Source organism: Girardinichthys multiradiatus, chromosome 21, assembly GCF_021462225.1.
Source record: "Girardinichthys multiradiatus isolate DD_20200921_A chromosome 21, DD_fGirMul_XY1, whole genome shotgun sequence".
Lineage (NCBI taxonomy): Eukaryota > Metazoa > Chordata > Actinopteri > Cyprinodontiformes > Goodeidae > Girardinichthys > Girardinichthys multiradiatus.
In genome coordinates, this window is record NC_061813.1 from 17498236 (window position 1) to 17522435 (window position 24200).

At 39.4% G+C, this 24200-nt stretch overlaps 1 protein-coding gene across 1 annotated transcript; it reads left to right on the plus strand.

Annotated features, from left to right (window-relative positions):
* Positions 1-1630: 1630 nt before the first annotated feature.
* Positions 1631-22739, plus strand: LOC124857958 (TLC domain-containing protein 4-B-like). Its single transcript, XM_047349585.1, has 7 exons — positions 1631-1980; positions 7256-7425; positions 10121-10210; positions 12408-12466; positions 12592-12686; positions 17743-17816; positions 19702-22739. The coding sequence occupies exons 2-7, from the start codon at positions 7271-7273 to the stop codon at positions 20018-20020; spliced, it is 792 nt and encodes a 263-aa protein (XP_047205541.1). The 5' UTR covers positions 1631-1980; positions 7256-7270; the 3' UTR covers positions 20021-22739.
* The last annotated feature ends 1461 nt before the right edge of the window (positions 22740-24200 follow it).

Sequence of the window (24200 nt, forward strand, 5' to 3'; positions counted from 1 at the left end):
CAGTGATGCAGGTGCAGAGGATGCTCTCCACTGCACAGTGGTAGAAGCTCCTCAGGACTAAGCTCCCAAGTCCAGCATTTCTCAGTTTCCTGAGGAAGTAGAGACGCTGGTGAGCCTTCCTGACCAGACGGGAACTGTTGGCACTCCAGGTGAGGTCATTGGATATGTGCCCACCCAGGTACCTGAAGCTGGCGACCACTTCCACAGCTGCTCCTCAAATGTGCAAGTGAGGGAGAGGGCGCTTGTCCCTTCTGAACTCCACCACCATCTCCTTAGTCTTCTTCACATTCATACAGAAGTTGTTTTCTCTGCACCAATGCACCAGGTGTTCCACCCCCTCACTGTATTTGGACTCATTGTTATTCGTGATTTGTCCCACTACTGTTGTGTTGTCTGCGAACTTCAGTATATGACAGCTGGGATGTCTCGGTGGGCAGTCATGTCAGCAGAGTGAACAGGAGGGGGTTCAACATGCAGCCCTGGGGCAACCCAGTGCTGAGGTCGATGGAAAAGGAAACAGTGTTGTGGATCATGACAGTCTGAGGTATTTTGGTCAGGAAGCCCAGGACCCAATTACCCAGTGTGGGACTCAGTCCAAGAGGAGAGAGCTTCTTCTTAACTAGGGTCTGTGGGATGATGGTTTTGAAGGCTGAGGAGAAATCCAAGAAGAGTAGACAGACATAGAAGTTACTGCTCTCCAGATGGGTAAGGGCTGTGTGGACCATGGATGAGTTGGTGTTGTCAGCGGAGCGGTTCTTCCTACAGGCGTATTGATGGGGGTCCACATTGATGTCGATGGAGTCCTTGATATGAGTCATCACTAAGTCTCCCAAAGCACTTCATGACTGCCGAGGTTAGGGCTACAGGTCGGTAGTCATTTAGGCCTGTAACTGGAGCACTTGGGGAGGGGGACAATGGTAGTGGTGTTTAAGGAGGTCCCAGTACAAGTGCCAGTGACAGTGAGGTGTTGAAGATGTCCGCCAACACCTCAGACAGCTGATGTGTGCAGTCCATCAGTACCCGCCTTGGAATGTTGTTGAGGCCTGCAGCCTTGCCGGGGTTGATTCCCTGGAAGTCATGCTGTGGTCACACTGAGGGGCACATCACCAGGTGGTGGTGTAAGTATGGTGCTGGGGTGGAGGTGTCAGTGTCCTCAAAGCAGGCATAGAACCTTTTGAGTGCCTCTGGGAAGAAGGAAGCCCTTGTTGCATTGTGCATCCCTGGTGTTGTAGTCCGTAATGCACTTGATGCCCCTCCACATGCGCCGGGGGTCGTTGGTGGTAAAGTGACCCTGAATTCTTTGGCCCTCGCGATGCCTGCAGTCAGTCCCTTCCTCGCCTCTCTGAGTGCCCCCCCCATATATATATATATATATATATATATATATGTGTGTATATATATATATATATATATATATATATATATATATATATATATATATATATATATATACATATATATATATATATATATATATATATATATAGTGCGTATGTCTTTAAGAACTGAGATGAAACGTGAGCCCGTTAAAAAAGAGGAGAGTCACCTCACACTCAAGCGACTGAAAACTCCACCTCCCACCCCCTCATGTACCCCCCCCCCCCCCCCCCCCCCCCCCCACCCACCCACCCACTCTCCCAGCCAGCAGCAGCACTTCTGTAGAGTCGAGCGTCGAGCTGCACGATCTGCACCTCTGCAGCAGCAGTTATGCACACTTCCTGTCGTTTAGGAGTCGCGTTAAACACGGCTGAACCTGCCGGAGGCTCCGAGCTGCCTCCACACCGGCTGTTGTTGTCGTTGCTGTTGTCAGTGGTGAACACGGAGCTGGAGGCTGGCTGCTGCGGTCCTCTCGCTTGTTTAAAATGAAACGACATGGCTGTGGCTCTGACTCATGCAGCATACGCGGTTCGACGTGCGACCCTTGGAAACCATAAGCAGTTGTGAGAGCGAGGAGCAGATCATCTGAATGAAAGTCGCAAGGTGAGTCCGAGGACCATGTTTTAATATTTAAATATATATGTTGTCTGTTTCCATGCAGCCTGTGTGGAAAGGAAGGCAGAGACGCCACTAGGCCGGCGATATTTCTCCTCGTCCGATTCCAGCATCTGGACAGGCACTGCGGTGTGAACTGGCCTTGCTTCAGCTGGCGTTTACACAACCATTTTTCGCGTTACAGAAACATATGAACGGCTCTATGATTTGGGTTATAACATGGTAGTTACAAGCCCGTCTAAGGGACGCAAACATGCCATGAGCTGTTTTCTTTGAACTACAGTTTCCTCGTTAAAACAGACGTTACGCAAGCGCGTTTACCAGCGCTTATAAGGAGATATAGGAGAGCAAGGTGGTTTTCCTGGAAAAAAAATCAGATCCTGCTTACTTTACGTTTCATTTGTCAGAATCAGAATCAGAATCAGAATCAGAAAAGCTTTATTGCCAAGTACGTTTTTGGACATACAAGGAATTTGTTTTGGCGTCAGGTCAGGATTTATCCCAGATCATACAAGAGGACAGACCTAATTTAGATTTTTGTATATTGCGACATATCTAGATGTTTATTTAGTAAACATGCTTAAATCTAAACGGTTTGATTCCTCTTACATTACATTTTACTCACCTCTCCAGTCACTTATTGTGAAGAAACCTGACAGGAAGTGTTTAACAAAAGTTTTTATTTTTATGATTTCCTAATATCCTTTTTAACACTCGTATCATTTTCAGTTTGAGTAAATTGCACCTATATTCACCTGTAGGGATATATTCCCGAGCTTAAGCAGTTTTTCTCCCTGCTCTGTGCCCTAATGGTGACCTTTGCCACCATTTGCCCTTGGTGAAGGGGTCTTGTGTTGCACTTGCAGGCCTCAGACATACTTATGTGTATGTAAAACAACCCTCCTCAGTTTGTAGTAAGCATGCTAGAAGGTGGCTTCTCCCAGATGTCTTAAAGAGTCCCTCTAACAATGTACAGTTTATATACCTTGGACCATGTTCTGTTCAAATATGCATTAAATGCAGGTAGAGAGAATGCACTCTAGAACTGGCCTCACAGTCTGTATAGTCTGATGAGATTTGTATGGTTATGGTTTTTCAGCGAGGTGCATGTTGAGGGTCCTTTGGACTGCCAACACTAAAGCTACCATAACTAAAATATGTGTTTATGATAGTACTGGAAGACTAGCTACGGTTTTCTTTTCATGAAAGATATCATTACATTTTTACACGTGTCTCAGATGTATTTCAGAGAAGTTTGCTTTTGAATTAGCCGCCTTGCAGAATTAAATAACCCAATAAAACGTGTGCAAAACCAGGAAGAAAAAGGGCATTGGCCTCTGTGGACTTCTGTCCCTGGCATACATTTACAGGCCACAAGCCCGAGCACATATAGTGCTGCTAATTTTAGATCTGTTTGCTTTCTAGAGACCAATCTAGATGCAAGGGTTGTGTCTGCGGGATTTTTTAAAATTATTTTTCAAGAACTAGGTTCTGAGCTGAAATATGCATGATGTTGCTCTCTAATTTTCTTCCACACATGGTAACAGGCCTCTTGATATTTATATGGCAACCCCATGGCATCTTGTTAAACTGTCACCTCAGGTAAGCCATTATTATTGGTGTTTTATTGTGACATCGGATAAAAACGGGGTACATCCATGGCTGGTTAGTTTAAAAATGTTCAAATATTTAAAGTAAAAAGATTCCACCTGTCCGCTTCAGAAATAAAAGGTTAGTGAATGTAGAGGTTATAGGAACGCATTGATGCATGATTACATAATCAGCATGAAAAGCATAAACATGGCCTGTTTGTACTTTTTAGATCAGGTCATAATAAGATAGTAAAGTACTGATGGTTTTCCATTAGATTTTTACTGATGTCCTCAGCTCTCAAAGTATAGATTGGCTTTCTGGCATAATAAGCAGGTCAAATCGCTGTAATACCCTGAGCTCAATCACACCCACCCCAAGGTTTTGTCAAATTATTTAATAGTTGCTGAGTGGATTGCCATGAAATACCAAATGCAAAATTCACATTCCCTCAGAATGAATTAGAAAACTTTTTAGTACTGTCAAAATTTGCAATTCTGCGCTACACAGTTAAAACCACAGACTGACATACACTTTTTCAAAAAGAAACATAACCTTTTATTCCCCACTGCATCCATGTAATCAGACTAAGTTTCTCCTATTCCATATCAGAACCAAATTATTAGTGTCTGGTAAATGCCAGAATAATGAGTGCGATTTTTTTGGGATTATTTTTTTTTTGCTTTTGTTCAAATTTAAAAGTTCACAAACACTAAGGTAATTGTGCCGTTGAACAGTTCCTGATGTCACGGCTTTGAAGGTTCTTGATAAGTCAATTCACAACAGTTGAGTTAGATGGAGGTTTACATTTAGATATGTTTCAAAGTAACGCCTCCATGGTGCTGTGTCCTTGAGTAACATTAAAAAATCTAAAGATATCATACAAGATATCAGGAAGAGAACTGTGGACCTCCACAATTCTAGTTCATCTGTGGATAAAATTTCTAGTTGTCCATTCAAATAAGTACGTATATGCAAGTATAAATGCCATGGGGATGTTCGGCAGTATGCTATTCAGGAAGTAAACAGGTTCTGTGGCATTGTGAAGATGCTGGCTTAAGCTGGTAAGAAAGTGTCACAATCCACAAGGAAACAAGCCTTTGACCAACATGGGCAGAAAGGCCTCTCAGTGAGGAAGAAGTAATTACCGTATTTTCCGCACTATAAGGCGCACTTAAAAACCTTAAATTTTTTCAAAAAATGACAGTGCGCCTTGTACTCCGGAGCGCCTTATATATGGATCAATTGGTTAATTGGTTGATCCATACTGGTTGTACACGGCGCTCTGTCAAAATGTTTCAGTACGACTGGTAAACTACAAAGCCGCACCGCTTGCAGCATTACGGCTACCGTAGTCAGGGGCGTCGCCGAAGTAATAGCGGTAAACACCTGTACTGTGCTTACTCTTAGTCCAACACCACTTGTGTGTGTATAACGTTTGAATGTACTGTTGCAGGAATTGCCTGAACTATATGTGATTAGAAGCTCAGTGTGTGGGGTGTATGTTTCGTGTGTGTGTATGGAAGATGTTGACATTACTCCTCCGGACAGAGGTGGCGCTGTGTGCTGCCGTAGCTGAGAATCAAGAGTGAAGGAGTGACGTCGGTATTATTGTGTGTGTGGGGTGGGTAGAGACGGCGACCGGAGCAGCGGTGTATGAGTCTGTAAGCCCTGTGTTTTTACGTGCTGCAAAGTCATTAAAAAGAACCCCGAATCTCGTCAACAACTCAGTGTTTTGATGCTGTTCCTTCATGCTCAACTCAGCAACGTATGAGTGAGGGAGTTAACCCCGAGGAAACTAGTAACTTCGGCCCTGGAGAAAGCGTCTCCTCTGTGTCATCAGACTACGGTCAGGGGACAGAAACAGGAAAGGTTAACAGTACTAACGTTTGATTTCAACTTCAACTTCATAGACTCCAATGCATTCCTAACGTGCGGTTGGCTCTATTCAATAGAATTCTATGTAGAGGAGACCTTACCATGAGAGTGAATGGAGTTATCAGAACGCTGGTTTGTAGTGTATTAATAAAGTTTGACTGACTGACTTATCTGACTGTTTTGTTGACATTCTCTTTAGCACAGCTACATCTAGTGGATGCATAACGCAACCCCAGTCAAACGTTTGACTGCAGTAGCTTCTATTCTATGCGCCTTATAATCCGGTGCGCCCTATATATGAAAAAAGTTCTAAAATAGGCCATTCATTGAAGGTGCGCCTTATAATCCGGTGCGCCTTATAGTGCGGAAAATACGGTACAACCACCCAAAAAAATGTGAAAAAGATTACATTTTAAATTCCCTCATGGGCAAACATCTTCGTTTCTTGAGACTGCTGAAATAAAAAAAAATTAAACTACCTGACTATACTGACTAAATGTACATTTGACGGAAAGAAGCGGAAGCTTGTAAGCCTGAGAAGACTATCCTAACTGTTAAGTACGGGAGTGGCAGCATCATGTTGTGGATGTGTTTTGCAGCAAGAGGGACTGGTGTTCTTCACAAAATAAATGGAATCATGAGGAAAGGACATTATTTGTAAAGATTGAAGCAACATCTCAAGATATTAGCCAGGAAGTTAAACCTTAGATGCAAACATGCTTTCCAAACGGTCAGTCACTCTAAGCATACAACCTTAATAAATGCAACAAAGTCAGTGTCTTGGAGTGGCCGTCACACTACCCTGATCTGAGTCCCAGGTCAAAAGGTTTGTGCAAGCAAGGAGGAATGGATCAAAATTCCTGCAAACGTTTGGAAGTTTGAGGAAGGACACCCAAAAAGTGCTGGCTCACGTTATACAGGTTAAAAAAATTTATTCTACAAAATCTGTGCAAAATTCTGAATGTGAAAAAAAGTTTTTATCAGCCATGCAACAGCACCATTCTGTTGTAATTCAGCAAAACTGATTACACTTGAGCCCTTTCCCATGGACATGTCGTGCCTTCTCTGAGGTTATCATCCAGAGCACAAGTGTCTCATAGTGACTCAGTGACCTTCACAGATTCCGACAGTGAATGAGGACAGATTCAAGAAACAAATTGTCACCAACAGCAGCTCCATCTGTAGCTTTGAGAACATTTCAGTGGCATGTTGTGTGTAGACCATGTGTCAGTATGTGCACAGCAGGCTGTATCTGTCCTCCGTTCTGTGCATAGGCCGTTTGTGCCCTTATTTATACCATCCTGGTGTCTGTTGTCAAAGCAAATATTGTGTTAGCCACAATAACAGGGCTTTGATTGATCAATCTATCTGCATGTTATGGTGGCCCCCAGGTGCAGCTGTGCCACTCAAAAAGAAGTAAGGTATTATAAGTGAATGATATGAATGTGTAACAGTGTGATCTGACTGTGATTACCACAGTGATAGTGGTTATGTAATATGAAAAGGAATATGTGAATGTGTCCACTTTTTGTAGTGGACACATGCAGTGAAGACAGATTCTGCCATGCAGTGCTGACGTGGAGCTGTACTACTTGCAACTCGTTTATGTATTATGTAACAGATACTGTATTCATAAATGGATAGGTCATAGGAAGGTTTTTAAGTTTTAGAAAAAATCAGTTCAGTCCAAGGTGAGTTAAAAACATTTTCTTAAATTAGATCTCAGTCTTTATTACCCTTTTCTTTTCCCCACTTGATTTTGATCCTGACCTTTCTTCTCTTTGTTCTCCCACAGTGGGGTGGGGTGGCCATGGACCCATTCAGCCAGCTTATCCTCACCATCTCGGTGACCAGCTTCCTCACCTTCCAGTGGCTCTTCCACAGAGTCAGCCCCTGGATGTCCATGCGCATCAGCCCCGACTTCATGGGCCTCAGTGACAAGCAGAAGGTGGAGTGGAACTCAAGGTGACCTGATTTAATTCACGTCTGTGGTGACTCTGAGGTGTATGTCTACATCCCCATTGCACAGCAGACTCGGTAACATTGCATTCATGCTGCCCAGAAGGAGGTTTGTGTTCACTGGATCCAAAGATATGAGTTGACATTCAGCCCCTAGCTTTGCTGTGACACCAGCATCTGACTCATACCCTTGATTCAATTTGTGTTGTAATGTTTCTGCATCTCACTCTTTCAAAGTGCTTGAAGCATCGAAACTGTTTTTTTTTTTTATTGGTTTGTACGTTTTCAACACTTCTAAAGCCGTGTTTGTTTGTTTTTTACTTTGAGATTGTCACAGCAAGCACAGCTTTTTGACTGCTTTATAGATATAAAAAGTATATATTAGACTATATCTTTTTGCTTTCTCCAAGAAGAAAGGATCCTTTTATATGTGCATTTTGATATATTTTAGATACAGTGCTTTACAGAAGTATTCACACCCTTTCAACGTTTCCCATTTTGTCACAATACAACAAACTTTATCACATTCTATTGGGATGGTAAATAATAAACCAACGCAAAGGGAGGCAAGGGATACATGGTTTCTGATCTAAATAAGAATCTAAAAAGTGTGTTGCACATCTGTATTTAGTCTCTTATATTTTGATACCCCTAAGTAAAATCCAACTGACCTCAGAAGTCACCTAATTATTAAATAGTCCACCTGTGTGTAATTTAACCTCATAAATGGATCTGCTCTGTGATAGTGTCATTGGCATGTTAGAGAATATTGCTGAACAAACAGCATTACGAAGACCAAAGTCAGTCAGTCTTATTCCATAGTGGGTCGCGGGCCTATCTCCAACAGTCAATGGGTGATAGGCGGGGTACGCCTTGGACAGGTCACCAGCAAGGCAACACACAAACAACCACGCACACACTCATTCAAACACCTAAGGGCAATTTAGAGAGACCAATTAACCTAACAGGCATGTCTTTGGACTGTGGGAGGAAGCCAGAGTACCCAGTGAGAACCCACACAAGCATGGGCAGAACATGCAAACTCCATGCAAAAAGACCCCTGGCCAGGAATTGAACCCAGGACCTTCTTGTTGCAAGGCAGCAGTGCTACCAACTGCACCACCGTGCGGCCCACGAAGAGTATGGTTTACACCGGATATGCGAGTGCTAACACTGAGTGGAGGTTTGAAGCTAGGTTAGATTATCATCAGCTTTGAACATTTCATGGAGCACGGTTCAGTCTCATATCTGAAAATGGAATGAGTTTGGCACAACAGCAATTCTACTAAAATGTGGCCATCCACTTAAACTGACAGGCCAAGCAAGGAGAGCATTAAGGAGAGCAGTAGCCGAGGCCCATGGTAACTGTGGAGGAGCTGCAGTAATAGGAGGCCAGTTAAAGTTTGGTCAAAACCTCTTAGTATGGCATTGAACACACCTTCTACCCTGTGAAGCACAGCGGGGGCAGCACCATGCTGTGGGGATTTTTGTGTTACCACAGTCAACATCCAGCCTTTTTCAATTCAAAATCAGTAGCAGCCAATCTGCATCCAGGCTGACTAAATTTAAGCTCTTTTGCATAGAATGATGGGCATAATTTTCCTTTTCTAGATGTGCAACATTAGTAGAGACTTATCCTAAAAGCCTTGCAGCTGTAATTGCAGTAAAAGGTGGTTCTCCCAAGTACTGACTCAGCGGGGATGCTGAGTATCCATGTATTATTTTCTTTCCAGTTTTGCGTTGGTCTATAACATGAAATTCCTATAAAACACACTGAAGTTTAGGATGTAATGCTATAAAATGTGCAGATGGATGTGAATACGTTTGCACAATACAGTATTAAGAGTAAAGAATATTTTCATTCAAATATTTAATAGTTTGTTTGAATTGGTTTACAGGATGAAGTTAGATTCTTTTTTTAAATAATTTGCAATAATAGTCATTATTTGATTCATTTATTTTATCATTTATTAAGTTTATCCTTATAAAAAAAAGCCAGAAAAAAGCTTCAGTGTGTAAAGAATTCTGTCTTTCTCTAACATTCGCAACTAAACGTTGTTTCTGCTGATGTGTGATGGGAACTTCACACTTACAACCAAAGATTGTGATGTGATTGTGTTTGTATCTTGAAGACCTGCCACACAATGTCTGCTACAAAAGCGCGATCAGTGTGATCCTCATTTTCATCTCCTTTCATCATCAGTTTATTACTCATGAGAGGTCTTGTTAAATTGAAACAGCCTTGTGGGCGATAAGCAAATGAAACTTAATGATTAGTGGTGATGAATCCTAGCTTTGCGGATCCCTGTAGAAATCCCTGTACTTTACAGATTCAATTTAAGCAGTCTCACAGACCAAGTCGCTGTCTCTCTGTCTCCCTGAGTGACTGCTGACAACTGCTGGAGTGTCTGCCAATGTGAATGACTGCATGGGACTCTGTGCTGCTCTCCCTGACCCTTCAGCTGTATTTAATCTCTCAGTCTAATAGGTTTGAATCAGTGTGCAATCATGACATGCAATTAGTTGATCCACAATGAGTACTAAAACATCCTCTTTCAAAAACCAAAGAACAGCTCCAAGGCACATTTATTAAATGAACATTTTCCTTTGCTACTTCTTTTTTAGGCCTGTGATGTATCAGCATCTCTTTTGACAGTGAAGAGATTGTAATGTAATGGTATATTTCATGTTTTTTCCCCAGGACTGTGTCAACGTTCCACGCACTGTTGGTGGGAATCTTCTGTCTCTACATCTTGTTCTTTGATGATGCCGTCAATGAAGATCCAGTCTGGTGAGACTGCATATCTCATGTTTGTAACACTGCATTTACAAGGTTTTTGCTCGGTTTCCATTTTCTTGACAAATTGGAGAAGCATCTTGGTATAAATAAGCCATGACAAGGACATGTAGTCTACTAGACCTTGAGCTTAATGTAGCAGTGATTATGGGCTTGGTGTAGGGTTTAGAGTCTTCAAAGAGTTTGGCAGTCAATGCCTCCTTTTCACTCCTTCCCAAACCATAAACCTTGCAGGCAGGTAAATGCATGATGTGTTAAAATAAGAGTTTACTTGCTCTGTGGTAAAGCATAAATAGCTCAGAATGTATGTTTATTGTATACAAAATAAGAAAAAATAACATAATTACACAGCTGGTTCCATTGCAAGTGTTTGACTCTTGTAAAAAGCTCCAGGCTATCAAAGTAATTTTACTTTATAGTATTAGCTGGCATCCAGAGTAGCATGTCATAACCTCTTTGACATTTTACACCCATTAGTGCTGTGAATCACCATGGTACAATCTGCTCGAGTGCAAAGGTCAACAAAAGCTGGATGATGTTTCCAGAGCAGCTCAATGCTGTTGGAAGAGCTTGAGCACATGAACTGACTTGTGACCTTTATCTGCTTGATGAAGATGTAAATCACACTTTGTGTTTGCTCTTTGTAAGAAGTTCAAGAGCGCTAGCAAAATTGGTACATCTGTTTAAACTCAAATTATATCACCCATTAGACAGTTTGTTCCTTTGTAATAGAAACATGTAATGTAAGTCGTTTTTGTTAGGAATAACATTAGTTATAGACTAGTAATAGACCTTTAGTGCTATATTAAATTATACAACTGCGCGATTAAGTAAGCAATCAGTTTAATATGTTTACCAATCTGTCTTACGATCGATTTATGAATCTGAAGTCAATTCTTTTACCTTTACATTTTTTCAGCGCTATGTTCTATTTTTAGAGCATTTGTCATCTAAGGGTATGAACAAATTCACCATGAGCCACTAATGAATCTGGTGTAAATGTTATCAATCAAACTATAATATATGTACATGCATTTGATTGATTTGGATTGTAAGTAATAAACCAACTAACAAAGAAAGAACACACAGCTACTTATAATGATAAGAAATAAAAAGTATAAGTCTAAAATAATGTGTTCGGCATTTTGTTACTCAACGAATAAAGCTTTGTTATTCAGATTTCATCGGACTTTTTATGAGAAACGTTTTAGAAAGATCTCCCATGTGATCTGATAACTATCTGCTATAATCAAAAAGGGAGGGAAGGAATTTGAGTCCAATATTCTGACACCTGATTATGTCACAGCAGACAGCACAGTATGCTTGACCTACCTGGTATCTGTTTGGTTACTTCAGCCCCCGCCTAGCTGGCTCTCAGGTGTTCAGACCATACTTTCACTGGAATCAGCCGACAGAGGAGACTACAGTAGTTGCAGGCAGAGTCTCGCAGTAACAGAGTGTAGAAATAAAGCATTTACCTTCTAAGGAAATTGGTAGGCCTATAAGCACGTAATATTAATGAACACAATTCAAATAATTTTCCCCAAACAGTCGTACAGGGCCCAGTTGATCCAGCTCAGCCTTATAGAAGGTACACATGGCATGGTTGGGTCTAAGCTTCACACTCTCTCTGGTGTGTCATTAAGGTAGCCAGCTTCAAAAACTCATTCTCTCTTCCTGGTTTGCTGCCACATTGGAGTTGTCTAACCAAGGACATATTTCCAGGATGATGTTTTGTCAAAACGTATATTTACCCTTGATTGACAAGCCATACAAACCTTTAACAGGAAAAAAGGGAAGTTTTCCCACAAAGGCTCAGAAAATAGTCCAAGGTCCTCAGTCAGAAGAAACACTTTGAAATCACCTGGAAACTATAATACTATTATAATACTATAATATAATCATAATACTAAAACATAACAAAGCTTTCATTGCATTTGCAACTTTGTAAATCTGCATTTTGTTAGCGATTACAAACAATTTCACTCTCATGGTTGTCTATTTTAAACAGTATGAAGGGTGAATTTGCATGGCTTTAAAGTTCTGTTTTTTTGGGGTTTTTTTGTATCCCTCTGTTTCAAGAAAAATTTTGATAAAAGAGATGAAACCATTGTGCCGACCAGGTTGTCTGCTACATTTGGACGAGTCTGAAATGTAAATTCCTAAATCCAGTGTGTGTCTGTGTTGTTAGGGGAGACCCTACACTGGTGAAGATTAATGTTGCAATCACAACAGGCTACCTCATATCAGGTAAAGGAAACATGGAGTTTATCCTTGTAGTGTTGAAGAGCATTTTTTGGGTGTATTGTATCTCAGTTACAGCAGCTTTAAATTAATTATCATGATTTCATGCTTTTTTTGTGTTTGTTTTTCAGATCTGCTGCTTATATTTTACTATTGGAAGGCGATAGGGGACAAGTTTTTTGTAGTTCACCATCTGGCAGCATTGTATGCTTACTACTATGTACTGGTGAGTGCCCTATTGTCCAATAGCAGAATGTGCAGGCAAGATGGGAAGGAGACAACCAAGGGTGAACAGCTGTGTCCCTGTTTAACTGGGTGGTAGAACTACTAGCAGTGTTTCTTTACATCTTGTGAGTATGATGAGTGTGATTATTGTCTATGCAAGCAATAAATCCCAAACTATATCACTATATGTAAATATAATAAAACCTTCTGAGATGTTTTACCCCACTGGCTGCTTTTACTATGAAATCTACAAAATGAAGGTTTCTGCAAGTAGCTGAGAATGATTCATTGGTCAGTGTTTGACAATTTGAAACAATGCATTCTGCCTTGTATGGCAGCCAAGTTGGCACTGAGAACAAACATGTTCTTGAAACAATCTTGCATCCTCAGTTTATTCAGTTTAGTGTAAGACAAAATACGTCCCAGGGCATGTCAAATTCAGCTCTGTTAGAGCTGTGCTCCTAACAAGAAAGATTATTTTCATGTTCAGTTAAAAGGTGTATCCTTTCATCAATTGTACTGTATGTAATAATCTTAGGTGTGGCCATAGTTAAGCCTATCCAGCCTTTTATTTGCACTGCTGTTCACTCTTGGTTCCGAAACCCTCTAGGTCGACAGGGCCTGACGCACAATTACAGGAAATGGATGACTATGGTAATTTTTGCATGGAATGCTCCGTGATGTTACTGGCTGATAACCTCCCCCCACCTCCTCCTCCCCCCTCCCACTTTGCCTTTACAATTTCTGTTCTCTTCTGTTTTGTTTTACTAACTCCTTCTGACGGTTCTGATTGTCAGATGAACTTTCCCGAGCTTAAAACAGATGAAGGCTGATCTGTACTCACTGTGTGCATGCTGGTAGTTCTGAACATCCTACGCAGGCAGGGTCCCTTTCTTGTTACTGTGCATGCAAACAAACCCTTTTTAACTTTATTACCGACTCCCCTTCTTATGTACGGTACCTTATGCCTGTCTTTTTTCTGTGCCAGAGTCCAGTTCTGCTTTCTACTTCTTCTACTTATGCTCTCTAAGATAGTTAGGTCTCTTTACAGATACAATGATGGATGGATTTATTGAGGTTTAAGATGATTTTACACAGTTGCAGTTCAGTTTGCCCCAAGACAATAAAAGGTCTGGATTTTCTCTGAAGGCAAAAACAGCAGGAGGACATACATTGTGCATCGCTCTGCCTTTGAGTCTTGAAACAACTTTTGAATAAGGATCCATGCTTTATGTTGCTTTGTATGACCTTAACAAATTTATTAAAGTTTTGGTGAACAGGTGCATCAATCATACATTATAAAAACTAGATCTTCACTCAGATCTTTTGTTTCATTCCAGTGATTGGTTGCTTTAATACATTAGGTTTTCTGTTTCTATCTTCCTTTATGTCATTATGAACAGCAATAATAATTGCCTTGATAATAAGACTGATTGTAGAACTATTTTCCATCAGCAGAAACAGAGCAAACACCTGTTTTTAAAAGGTACGATAATGAGATGTAGTAGGCCATACTGTCACTGGACACTCATCACTGTCTTCTCAGGCTACTTCTAAGCTGCAGAAGCAAGGCTTTATATTTGGCATCTGCAATAATAAAAAGCCAAAAGCATTTTATTTAAGTGTGTTCTCAGTCAGATCCGTCACATGTTGTCACCGTGTGTTTATGTTGTTTATGTCAAATGCTCCTAAAGATTTTAAATATTAAGCCCAAAAGTATTTGTATGAGAAGCTTTAGCTGATGTTAGTGCATCTTTATAAGTCAAAGCAAGTGTAGTTTGGATCTTTTCACTATGCTCTTATTATCAGTCCCAAATGGCTTGATCTGAATGTTGTTCAAGTCATTTATGGTTTGTTTCACCGTAGCCTATTCTGTGTTTTTGTGTGTTTTAACTGTTATATAAAGCCTAATGAATAATTTGTCAACAGTAGATGCATGCTCACTTCTCAGTGTTGTAAGTGTTCCTTATTTGTCTTCAGTTTACTCTTGCTTTCTTTTCCTTCTAATATATCTGTCTGTTTCTATGTCCTTCGCTGACTTTAACAAGAGCGGCTCCTCTTCAGTCCTCACATGCAAAAGCTACCAAAAAAACAAACAAAAAAACGAAGTTGGGTTGTGTCATCTTTGTTCATGCAAAAACTACCAGACGGTTATGTCATTTAGTAAACACAGAGCAGGCCATGATCTAGATGGGGACTTTTTATTCCTGTCTTGTCTGCTGTTATTGCTGTTGTGTTGTACTGAGCAGATATGATGCCCAGTCACAGTATGGACTTACCAGTTCCTAGGGGTACTAGCATGCTCATGCTAGGTGGATGACTTGAAGCGATATCTAAAATGCAATGCAGATGTGCCCTGTTTTTTTTTTTTACACATAGTAAGTATGTTTCAATCACAAACTTCTGTTTCAGCCATGATGGTAAGTATTTTATCACATGCTTTACAGAGGCTTGCGAAAGTAATCTTACCCTTTCAATTTTTTTTGCCTTTTGACATTTAAACAACAAACTTCAGAATATTTAATTTGGATTTTACTGGATAAGGCAGTACATAGTAGCACATATTTGGGAAGTTGAAGGAAAGGGATACATGGTTTTCAAAATGTTTTAATAATGACCATTTGAAAAGTGTGGCATACATTAAGGGTGTATTCACACCAGGAAAGTCCTTTGGTAGGGAACAAAAGTGGACTTTATTTTTTTCGTTTGGTGTGGTTCACATTCATTTTCCACAGCCCTCTAAACAGAGGAAAACTCTTGTTAAATGTGTCTTGTGCCATTAGATAACTTTGGCAAGGTTTTTTCACTTTAACATGTTTGGGGGCCCACTCGAACCCCCTCTCCTTCATTTCCTTGCTAAACGTGCTGAACATGATCACATTGTTATGTGTCTTTTCTAGCAGTTGGGTTATGTGTGTCTCAGTCCAAATATCGAGGAGGCACAAAGTCTCCTCGTTGCTCTAGGTCTGTCCATGGCTCATTGTTTGCAGTATCCAGGCAGTAGTGGCATTAGCAACACTGGAATGATAATGTTTCTCATGATGCCCTGCTACAGTGGCTTGTTAAGTCCGGAAAAAAGGTCCGGAACAAGGAGGGAAACGAACTCTGGTCCATTTAGAGTGAACCAAATACGGCAGGTGTGAATGCACCAATAAATTCAGGCTCTTTAACTGTGGTACCCCAAAATTAAATCCAGTGCAGCTGATGACCCTCAAAGCTCACTCAGTTTCAGCATAAATAGAGCTGTGCTGAGGTTTATTGGAGAACGTCAGGTAATAGCATCATAAAGACCAAAAGAACTCTCCAAAGATATTTAATCGTCTCACAGAACAATTCCTCATCCAAAAATAGAAAAAGCACAACTGTAAACTTAGACATGGTCGCCCACCTAAATTGACTGGCAGGGGAAAAAAAGAGCAATAATTGGAGAATCCGAGAAAAGGCCTAGGGTATCTCTGGAGGAGCTGCGAAGATCCGCAGCTCCATTACATTTCATTAATCCACCCTTTACAGAGGAGTGGCAAGGAGAAAGCAATTGTTGAAAGAAAGTCAGTAAAACTCTACTTTAAGCATGCCATATTGGGATACAGCAAAGTTGTCTATGTGTAATTTTTCTTCCCTTTCATGTGCCACTCTGTGTTGGCCGATCATAAAATTCCAATAAAATATATTGCGCTTTGTGGTCGTAATGTGACAAAATGTGAAAAACTTTAAAAGAGTATGAATACTTTTGTAGTCTAATATAAAAATGCTTACCAGGTAACATTAATATATGTTTTATAATTTGTTGGATGCTTATGGTGAAACTAAATAGTGGTGTTTTTTTTGGGGGGGTTTTTTTCTACCTTAATGCTTACCTTAACTTAAGGCCTCAATTGGACCAATAGGGCTTGTTGCTCCAGATACTGGTTACTCATGACACCTGTTCTCCTTTATTCAACCAGAACTTAAAAATTGAATTTGTTTTGAAAATGGTGCAGTATTAGCACCATTATTTCAGAATTTGTGTTATTGCTAGGTAGCGCGGTAATGATTGGCCTGTAAATACAATGCTATTTACTCTGCATGGCTTTGATTGCTCCCTCACTTGTGGCTGGTTCAGTGTTTGTATTTGTGTAAAAGACACCCATCATCTCCTGTGCTGAAAGCTTTTTACCGTTGCATTATATTGTTCAAGTTTGTTTTTATGTAAGATATGCAAAATGTTTGCACAACATTTAATGACTGACTCATGCACTGTACCACACTGTGTGCAAAAATGCCTGGTTTTGTGTTGGCATTTCTGCATCTTGCCTCTTGTGTTTGCAGGTTTTCAGAGGCTACGCGATCACAGTTTTATTGCTGATATTTGGAAACTGTGTGAGGCAAGACATTTTATTGCCTCAGTAGAAGTGATGCCAAGGTTGCCTAGTGAATCCGGCCTTTATTTCTTAGTCCTGTGTGATGTTTATATTGATAGAGGCTGTCTTATTATCACTTTTCCGGTTGACTAACATTTTACTCCAGTGAAGGTTATCAAAAGCTTTACTGGCTTAAATTCCTCAGAGAGTATTCAAATCTCATGATGAATAGCAAATATTTACTTACCTCTGTGCAGATTTTTCTTCCAAGGGTATAGTATAGTATAGTATAGTATAGTATAGCATAGTATTTCTGCAGTACTAAAGAACCGTTATGGTGGGAATCAGAAAGGGGCTAATTGTGGTTGAAAAATTTAATAAAAATTTGAGAAAGTATCTTGGGCCCTGAGGGGGAGACTATTTATAGAACTGCCAGATGGATCTATATTGGATCCGAGTTTTCAGCATGGATTTCCTGTGAAATAGCAGTATTTCTTCTTTTTTTCATGTATATTATGGAAATGGAAATGTGTTCAAATCAGTTCTTTCTGAAGTGTTTACATGCTGTTGTCCTTTGATGATTCTTCAGCTAGATGTTATTTGGATGGAGGAAGTCATGCATGGGCTACAATGGCTGCTGATCCAAGTGACTCAATGTCTCGTGTTTGTGCCTTTCATGTTTTGTTATCTTCTTGTGCTTACCTTGTGTTTTTCCAGGGCCAAGGAATGTTGCCTTATTTTGCTAACTTCCGTCTGCTCGCTGAGTTTTCCACACCATGTGTGAACCAGCGGTATGTACTTTCCTACTGTTACACCTGGTTTCTCAGGCCATCTTTCACAGTTGTTCATCTTTAGACGATGCATTATTTCTGGAACATATAGAACAGACTGCACACTTGGAGGCTTGCACTGTTTTATATTCATGCTGTATGTTTAAAACTTAAAATTCTGTAACTCAAATACCAACCTTCTGTAAATTAAATATATTCATCTGTTTATAAATGTATATTTTAATGTCCTACCTGTCTGACAAGTTGAATTCGGCTCAGTCGAAAGTGTCAAATTAATTTTTAATCAAGAATTATCCACTTTATTTCTAGTGTAAATGTTGTTGTCAATAACTCCAGTTAACTCTGAGCCCAGGGTGGACCATCTAAACTCTTTTATTAGCTCCAAATCTATCTCTCATCTGCAAACAATTGAAAAATGCACATTCAGTCATCTTAGAAGTCCTACTACAGCAACAGTAATCTTTAAATTATGAAGTGGTTTTACAGACTTTTAAGACAACAACACTACTACTATGACGACATTACTCCTGTAGTTAGACCTTTATGGCTGTTGACCCAGGGGATAAGACAGTACTAAAGTAAAGAGTTGCACTGTTTGATTATACTGTGTCATGATCTCAGTATTTAATGGTCAAATGTGTTACAAAGGATGCTTCTGGGATCCCAGTCTATATGGAAATGTTTCCGATTATTATTAATATTTTTATGATGAGGATGAAAATATCTTATCTTTGCTCATCTTTAGCTAAAATTGTCTTATGACACATTTTAATTAGAGATGCACCAATCAGAATGTTGTGTTTGATTTCCAATCTTCGGTACTCTTTAAGCTTCAACCTGCCGATTTGACCCAGTTCTGATTTCCCTTTAGGAACGACAACAGTAATAAGATATAAGAACAGCATTAAAAATATTTGATATAAATATGTTGAAACTGATGGTTTCGGTATGAATACTTAAAAGTTTGAATTGAGTGGCTCTTTTTCTATGCGTCATATTTAATAACAGGTCTACTAAGTTTGGTTTTGACCTTCGGGTATTGATTCACGTCAGGTATGGGCAAACCCTGTTTTCCTATTCATTAATTCCTACACCTAGATTACAGTAATGAACTACTTTTAGGTGTCAGTTTTAACTCTGTCTCCTTTGTGCTCAGAATAATTCGACCTGAGTTTAGATCAGGACAAATGAGCTGTTTCCAGGCCATGGTTTCGACCTGAAGGACATTTGTCTGTTTTTACTTACATTTCCATTATGAAGGACTCTCAGCCTTCTGAACACAGATATGTAGACAAACCTGATCTGTCATTTTAAATTTCTTTTCCAAACCCCTTCTATTGTTCTTGGCATTGTTGTATTTAGGTCAGCATCCATCTTATCCAACTTTAAAGTTCATTTGTAATATTCATAAGAAACATTCTAATTAATTTATAGTCTATTATTAAATTGGTACATTTTCTTTTATGATAAATTGGCTGAACTCGCTTTTGTGACTTTGAGAGAAACTGATGGTGTAATTTACCCGCATACATAGGTCATTAGATTGGGCCGTTAAGGGTAAAAATGCTTAGTCAGCTCTTCTTTGTTCCTTTGTAGACTGAAACCTTACTATAATAAGTGTACAAATTTAAATTTTAGTTGCTAACATCTATCGGAGTGAAACAAATGTAAACTTACTGTTTCCATTTTTATTCATACACTACCTTTCATAACCTGAAAAAAACACGTTAATGTACAAATAGAATCTTTAAACTCTCAAACTGACAAAAGAGGTATTTGGTTTCTATTATGTAGAGTCCTGGGTACTTGAAATGGTTTAACATTTTAATATTTACATCTGTCCCCCTGTCACTCAGTGTTCTCATAAAAATGTGTTTCATTTCAGTTGGTTCTTTGAGGTACTAGGATATCCCAAGTCATCCCGCCCCAACATGGCAAATGGTGTCGCCATGGCAGTTGTGTTTTTCATGGTCCGTATCGCTGTCATGCCGGTCTACTACAGTCGTATGTTTGCAGTTTACGGCACCGAGGCCTTCTACCTGGTGCCCTGGGGGGGCCGCGTCGCCTGGATCTGCTCCAGTATCTGTTTGGACATCATGAACATCATGTGGATGCATAAGATTGCGCGCGGCTGCTATAAGGTGCTGCGATCCGCGCGCCACCGCAAAGCTCCAGCGCCTCAGGAGAACGGAAAGACGGACTAACAGAACCAGGATGCCGGTGGTGTGAAAAAACTGCAACAAAAGAGACGATTCTCTCAGTGCACTGCCAGTAGCAGTTTGGACACTCAGGTTGCTACCATGGCAGCAGAGCAGGACTTGACCCTGCAGGACTGAATGTAATGAGGAAATGTTTCTTTTTTTTTTCGGCAGAAATGTCTTCTAGATGTACTAATGGGCCAATGAAGTGGTCGCACCTAAGCCATGATAAGACATTCTAGCAATACTTTATGTGCATGGCCAATTCATTTCTCATGAACAATTCACAAACACAGAACAGATCCTCCCTGAACAAAAGGACTGTTAGCCTGACAACAAATTGTCCACAAGTTTACGCTGTTTTTATGCTTATTGATCAACAGGAGATTTTGTTTTGCTTTAATACTGCTGATCAAGCAACAGAGAGAAAATGGTGAAATGTGAGTTTCAAGGTTGTTCCGATGCTCAACAATAACGGTCAGTGACACGAGTTTGTTCCCGCTGAATAAGATAAGACGCGAAGCGAACGAGCTGGATTCACAGAGGGGGGGGTAGGTATGCGTTTCATCGGCCTCATCTCGGTTACCTTTGCATGGGTAGAAAAACAAGAGGCTCGGTTGAACCGACATTAGTACTCTGTTGGTAGTTGATTCGTTTTGTCTTGCTGGTGTCAGGGCAAATTAGTTTCATGAAATTGATTATGTTAACTACTGTGTGAAAAGGAAAAAGGATTTGTAAAGCACTTTTGGTAACACTAAAAGGATACTTACAGTAAGCGGTTCTGTTGGCACAGACGTCATTTCAAGGTTAGAAATTGAAAATACTGTGGCCACTGATGCATGAAAACCACCTGATATTACTTCAAATGAGAGGGGAAGCATTGCAATGCCTAAATAATTGACACTTTTTTGTATTGTGTTCTTCACAGAAAATTACATATGTAGTGGAGAAACTGATCCAGTGGGACCAGGTTTGGAATCATTTCAGATGATTAGAAGAATCAAGATGTTATGATAAAGAGTGTTTAATTTGAGAAAAATATATAGATTTGTTTAGAGTTCTGGCATCCTTCTACTCTGTCTGCCCTGTTTTGATAATATTAAGAGAATTTAGACTTTTTGTATCATTTTTTAAACACAAACTGTTGATTTCACCCTACAGCCACATTTCTCAACCAACACGACGGAATTTAAGATTAAGAAACCAAATTCAGCAAATGATCTTCAAGGCACCTTTAATTTGTACTTAGCAGGGAAACATAAAATGTTCCTTTCTTTGGAGTTCTTTTTAACTGATCCAAGATTGTTTGCTTTTTAACGCACAAGAAAAAATGGAAAGGTCAGGAGGTTTTCAGGTAAAATGTCATTTTTTTTGGTAATTCTGCTATAAAAGCAGCTCCATGCTAAGAGAAGAATGGGAGCACTTCTGAGCATAAAGTGTTATAGGTTCAAATAAAGGGTTCAGCCCACTCATGATGTTCTGTATGTACTTCAATTCCCATGAGCTCTAGAGGAAAAAGCTCCCATCAGATTTTGAGTTCAGCAGAAATAAGGATTGTAAAAATTTTTTAACTATGGCTTGCTGTCTTCAGTGTTTGATTTTGTTGTTTTTTTTGTTGCCATTTTAGAACAACGTGTGATTGCACAGTGGATATTGTGTGACACTCGACACAAACACACAAACGTGTTTCTCAGTGATTAAAACTGCGTTCTTCCCAAGTCTGATGCCCGTCTAATGTGATCACTTTGCCTTTGTTGTGTTGTACTTTTTCAACAAAAGTTATGAGTGGCGGGGCTTCTGTTCGGTCGAGTTTTCCCTCCTTTCTTACTATAATTTTTTGTACATGTGTGAAGTTCATTTGTTTTCCTGACATTCTCTCTCTCTGCATGATGTGACCTTTCACAGTATGTAAAGCATTTGATTTTGTTCTTGATTTTTATTTACTTTGGTGTTTTTCAGCAGTGTGAAACCCTTAAACCGTTTATTTCTGGCAAAGCACTCAGACAGATTTGGCAGAGCTGAATGTGCCAGATGTCATCTTCAGGTCAATAGTCATAAAAAGGAAGAATTTCTCACTGGGATTCAGGGGAAACAGCATCAGGCTCTTTCTGAATGGAAACGGTGAAGCTCATGTATGGTCAACATGGCCGTCTTCATGCACCTTCTGTAAACTGCATGTGGTTTTGCATGGGGACTGCATTGTAAACAAATTAGCATATACATTTGTGAAGACCAGCTTTGTTCTTTTTTTTCTTACTACATGTAGATAATGTTTACTTAAACTTTATTCTTGTACTGTGCCACAAAATGTAGTCCACAGAAAACGATGATAATGATGTGATGCTAACATGAACAAGCAGATATTTAGACCAGTATCCAGCACAGAATATACAGTAAGGGAATACTTGAAAATAATCAGCACAGTTTAAAACAATCTGGGCAGTGCAAATAAACATGAGTCTTACAAGCGTCTCACATAATGTGTTGCATTGTTTTTGAGTTATTATTCTAATGGGAGTTGACCTAAGAAAAAGGCCGTGCATTTAAAACGGGGAAGCTGTTGCTTCTAGCAACTTTGAATTGTAGGAGTTTCTGTTTTTAATGCCTTTTAAGAAAAGTATCGGAGTAGTTGGAGTGTTTTATGACATTCTATGAATGTACTGGAGATAGACATTTGTCAATCACATTTTCATTTATTCTTGAAAATAAAAACCAAATTAACTCACGTGACGTGTCTCATTTAGCGAAAGTATTCTATTTTTTTAGCAACTTTTGATCCTCATGCTATTCCAATATTGTCTGAAACATAGCACATCTATTCAAGAGTAAGCATGACTAGTATATCAATGTTTCTACGTTATATTTTTCATACTTGACATCTATCTTCTATTTAACTTTAGAACTTTGTACAATGTGGCATAGCAGACGTTGGCTACTAACGTCAAGATTTTGCCAACCATTATTCAAGTCTCATCTGGTTGTCTTATAAAAGCCACTAGAGGGCAGTGATGTTCTATATTTTTAATGATTTCTTAGGCCCAAATGAAAATCATTTCACATAATTGTCATCCCAGATCATTTACAAAATCAAACATTTTTATAAAAACACACCTGTTTAAAAAATGTTTAATTTGCTTTATCTTATCTGTCTTCACAGAATAAAACTTTTCTTTCAAACTGTTTTAAAACTGGTGAGCAAAATCTTTGCTATGGTTACTGTAAGTGAGGCATACAGAGAAAGTACAAAAATACATTCACTAACACAGTACCTATGGGGACACAGGACTATTCTCCACTGAATATCACAGATGTGATCAGCATGTCATACTGTACTCCTTATCTGCAAGCAGAGATTGTGGGTGAACAACCAATGTAATCAAACATACCATTTATGAGATATTTGCCTGCAGTCAAATTTACTGCTGTGGAATCTTCAGTTGTATTTATTTTTTTATTACACTTAAATACAGATCAAATTCTAATATCTAGAAAATATATCCTTAGTCAGTACAGAGTCCCTTAAACCCAAAGTAACATCTAAAGAGTCGACAGGCTTCACTTTCCTCATTTAAACTGAAAACTGATTCAACAGTAGGAGACTGGCCAAAAATTACATCCACAAAAGAGGAAAACCCTTCCTGACTAGTTATGTAACATTCTAAAATAAAAAAAAATGGCATGATTATTGTGAGCAAATTGATCACGGTTATCAACATTATGATGGTTTTCTAAAAATGTACTCAAAATGTGCACAACGTATTAGAGGTCTAACCCGAACAGTGAAGCCTACAGCATAAATGTGATGATCAGAATCATTATTATGATCACTGCTAGCGGTAACATTATATATGCAAACAAATTTGGCAACCACCCTTTATTAAGTGATGTTCTGAACAAATTTCTATCTGCAGACTGAGACCATAATGCGCCCAGCTAGCTTTCAGACGTGCGTGTTTTTGTACGAGCGACAAAAAGAAAGAAGGTATTTTCATCGATTTTATTGCCTGGAAGATATTTTATAACCTCAGAGTGCAAAATATTCACCTTTGAGGTATTTATCATGAAGGTTTTCAAGAAGTTCTGCCTCACTTGATCTGTTGTACTAAAGCTTTTAACAAAGAAGAAAATTGTTTCAGCCAAAATACCAATTTATCATTTTGCATTTTTGTCAAGTAATCAGTAATTT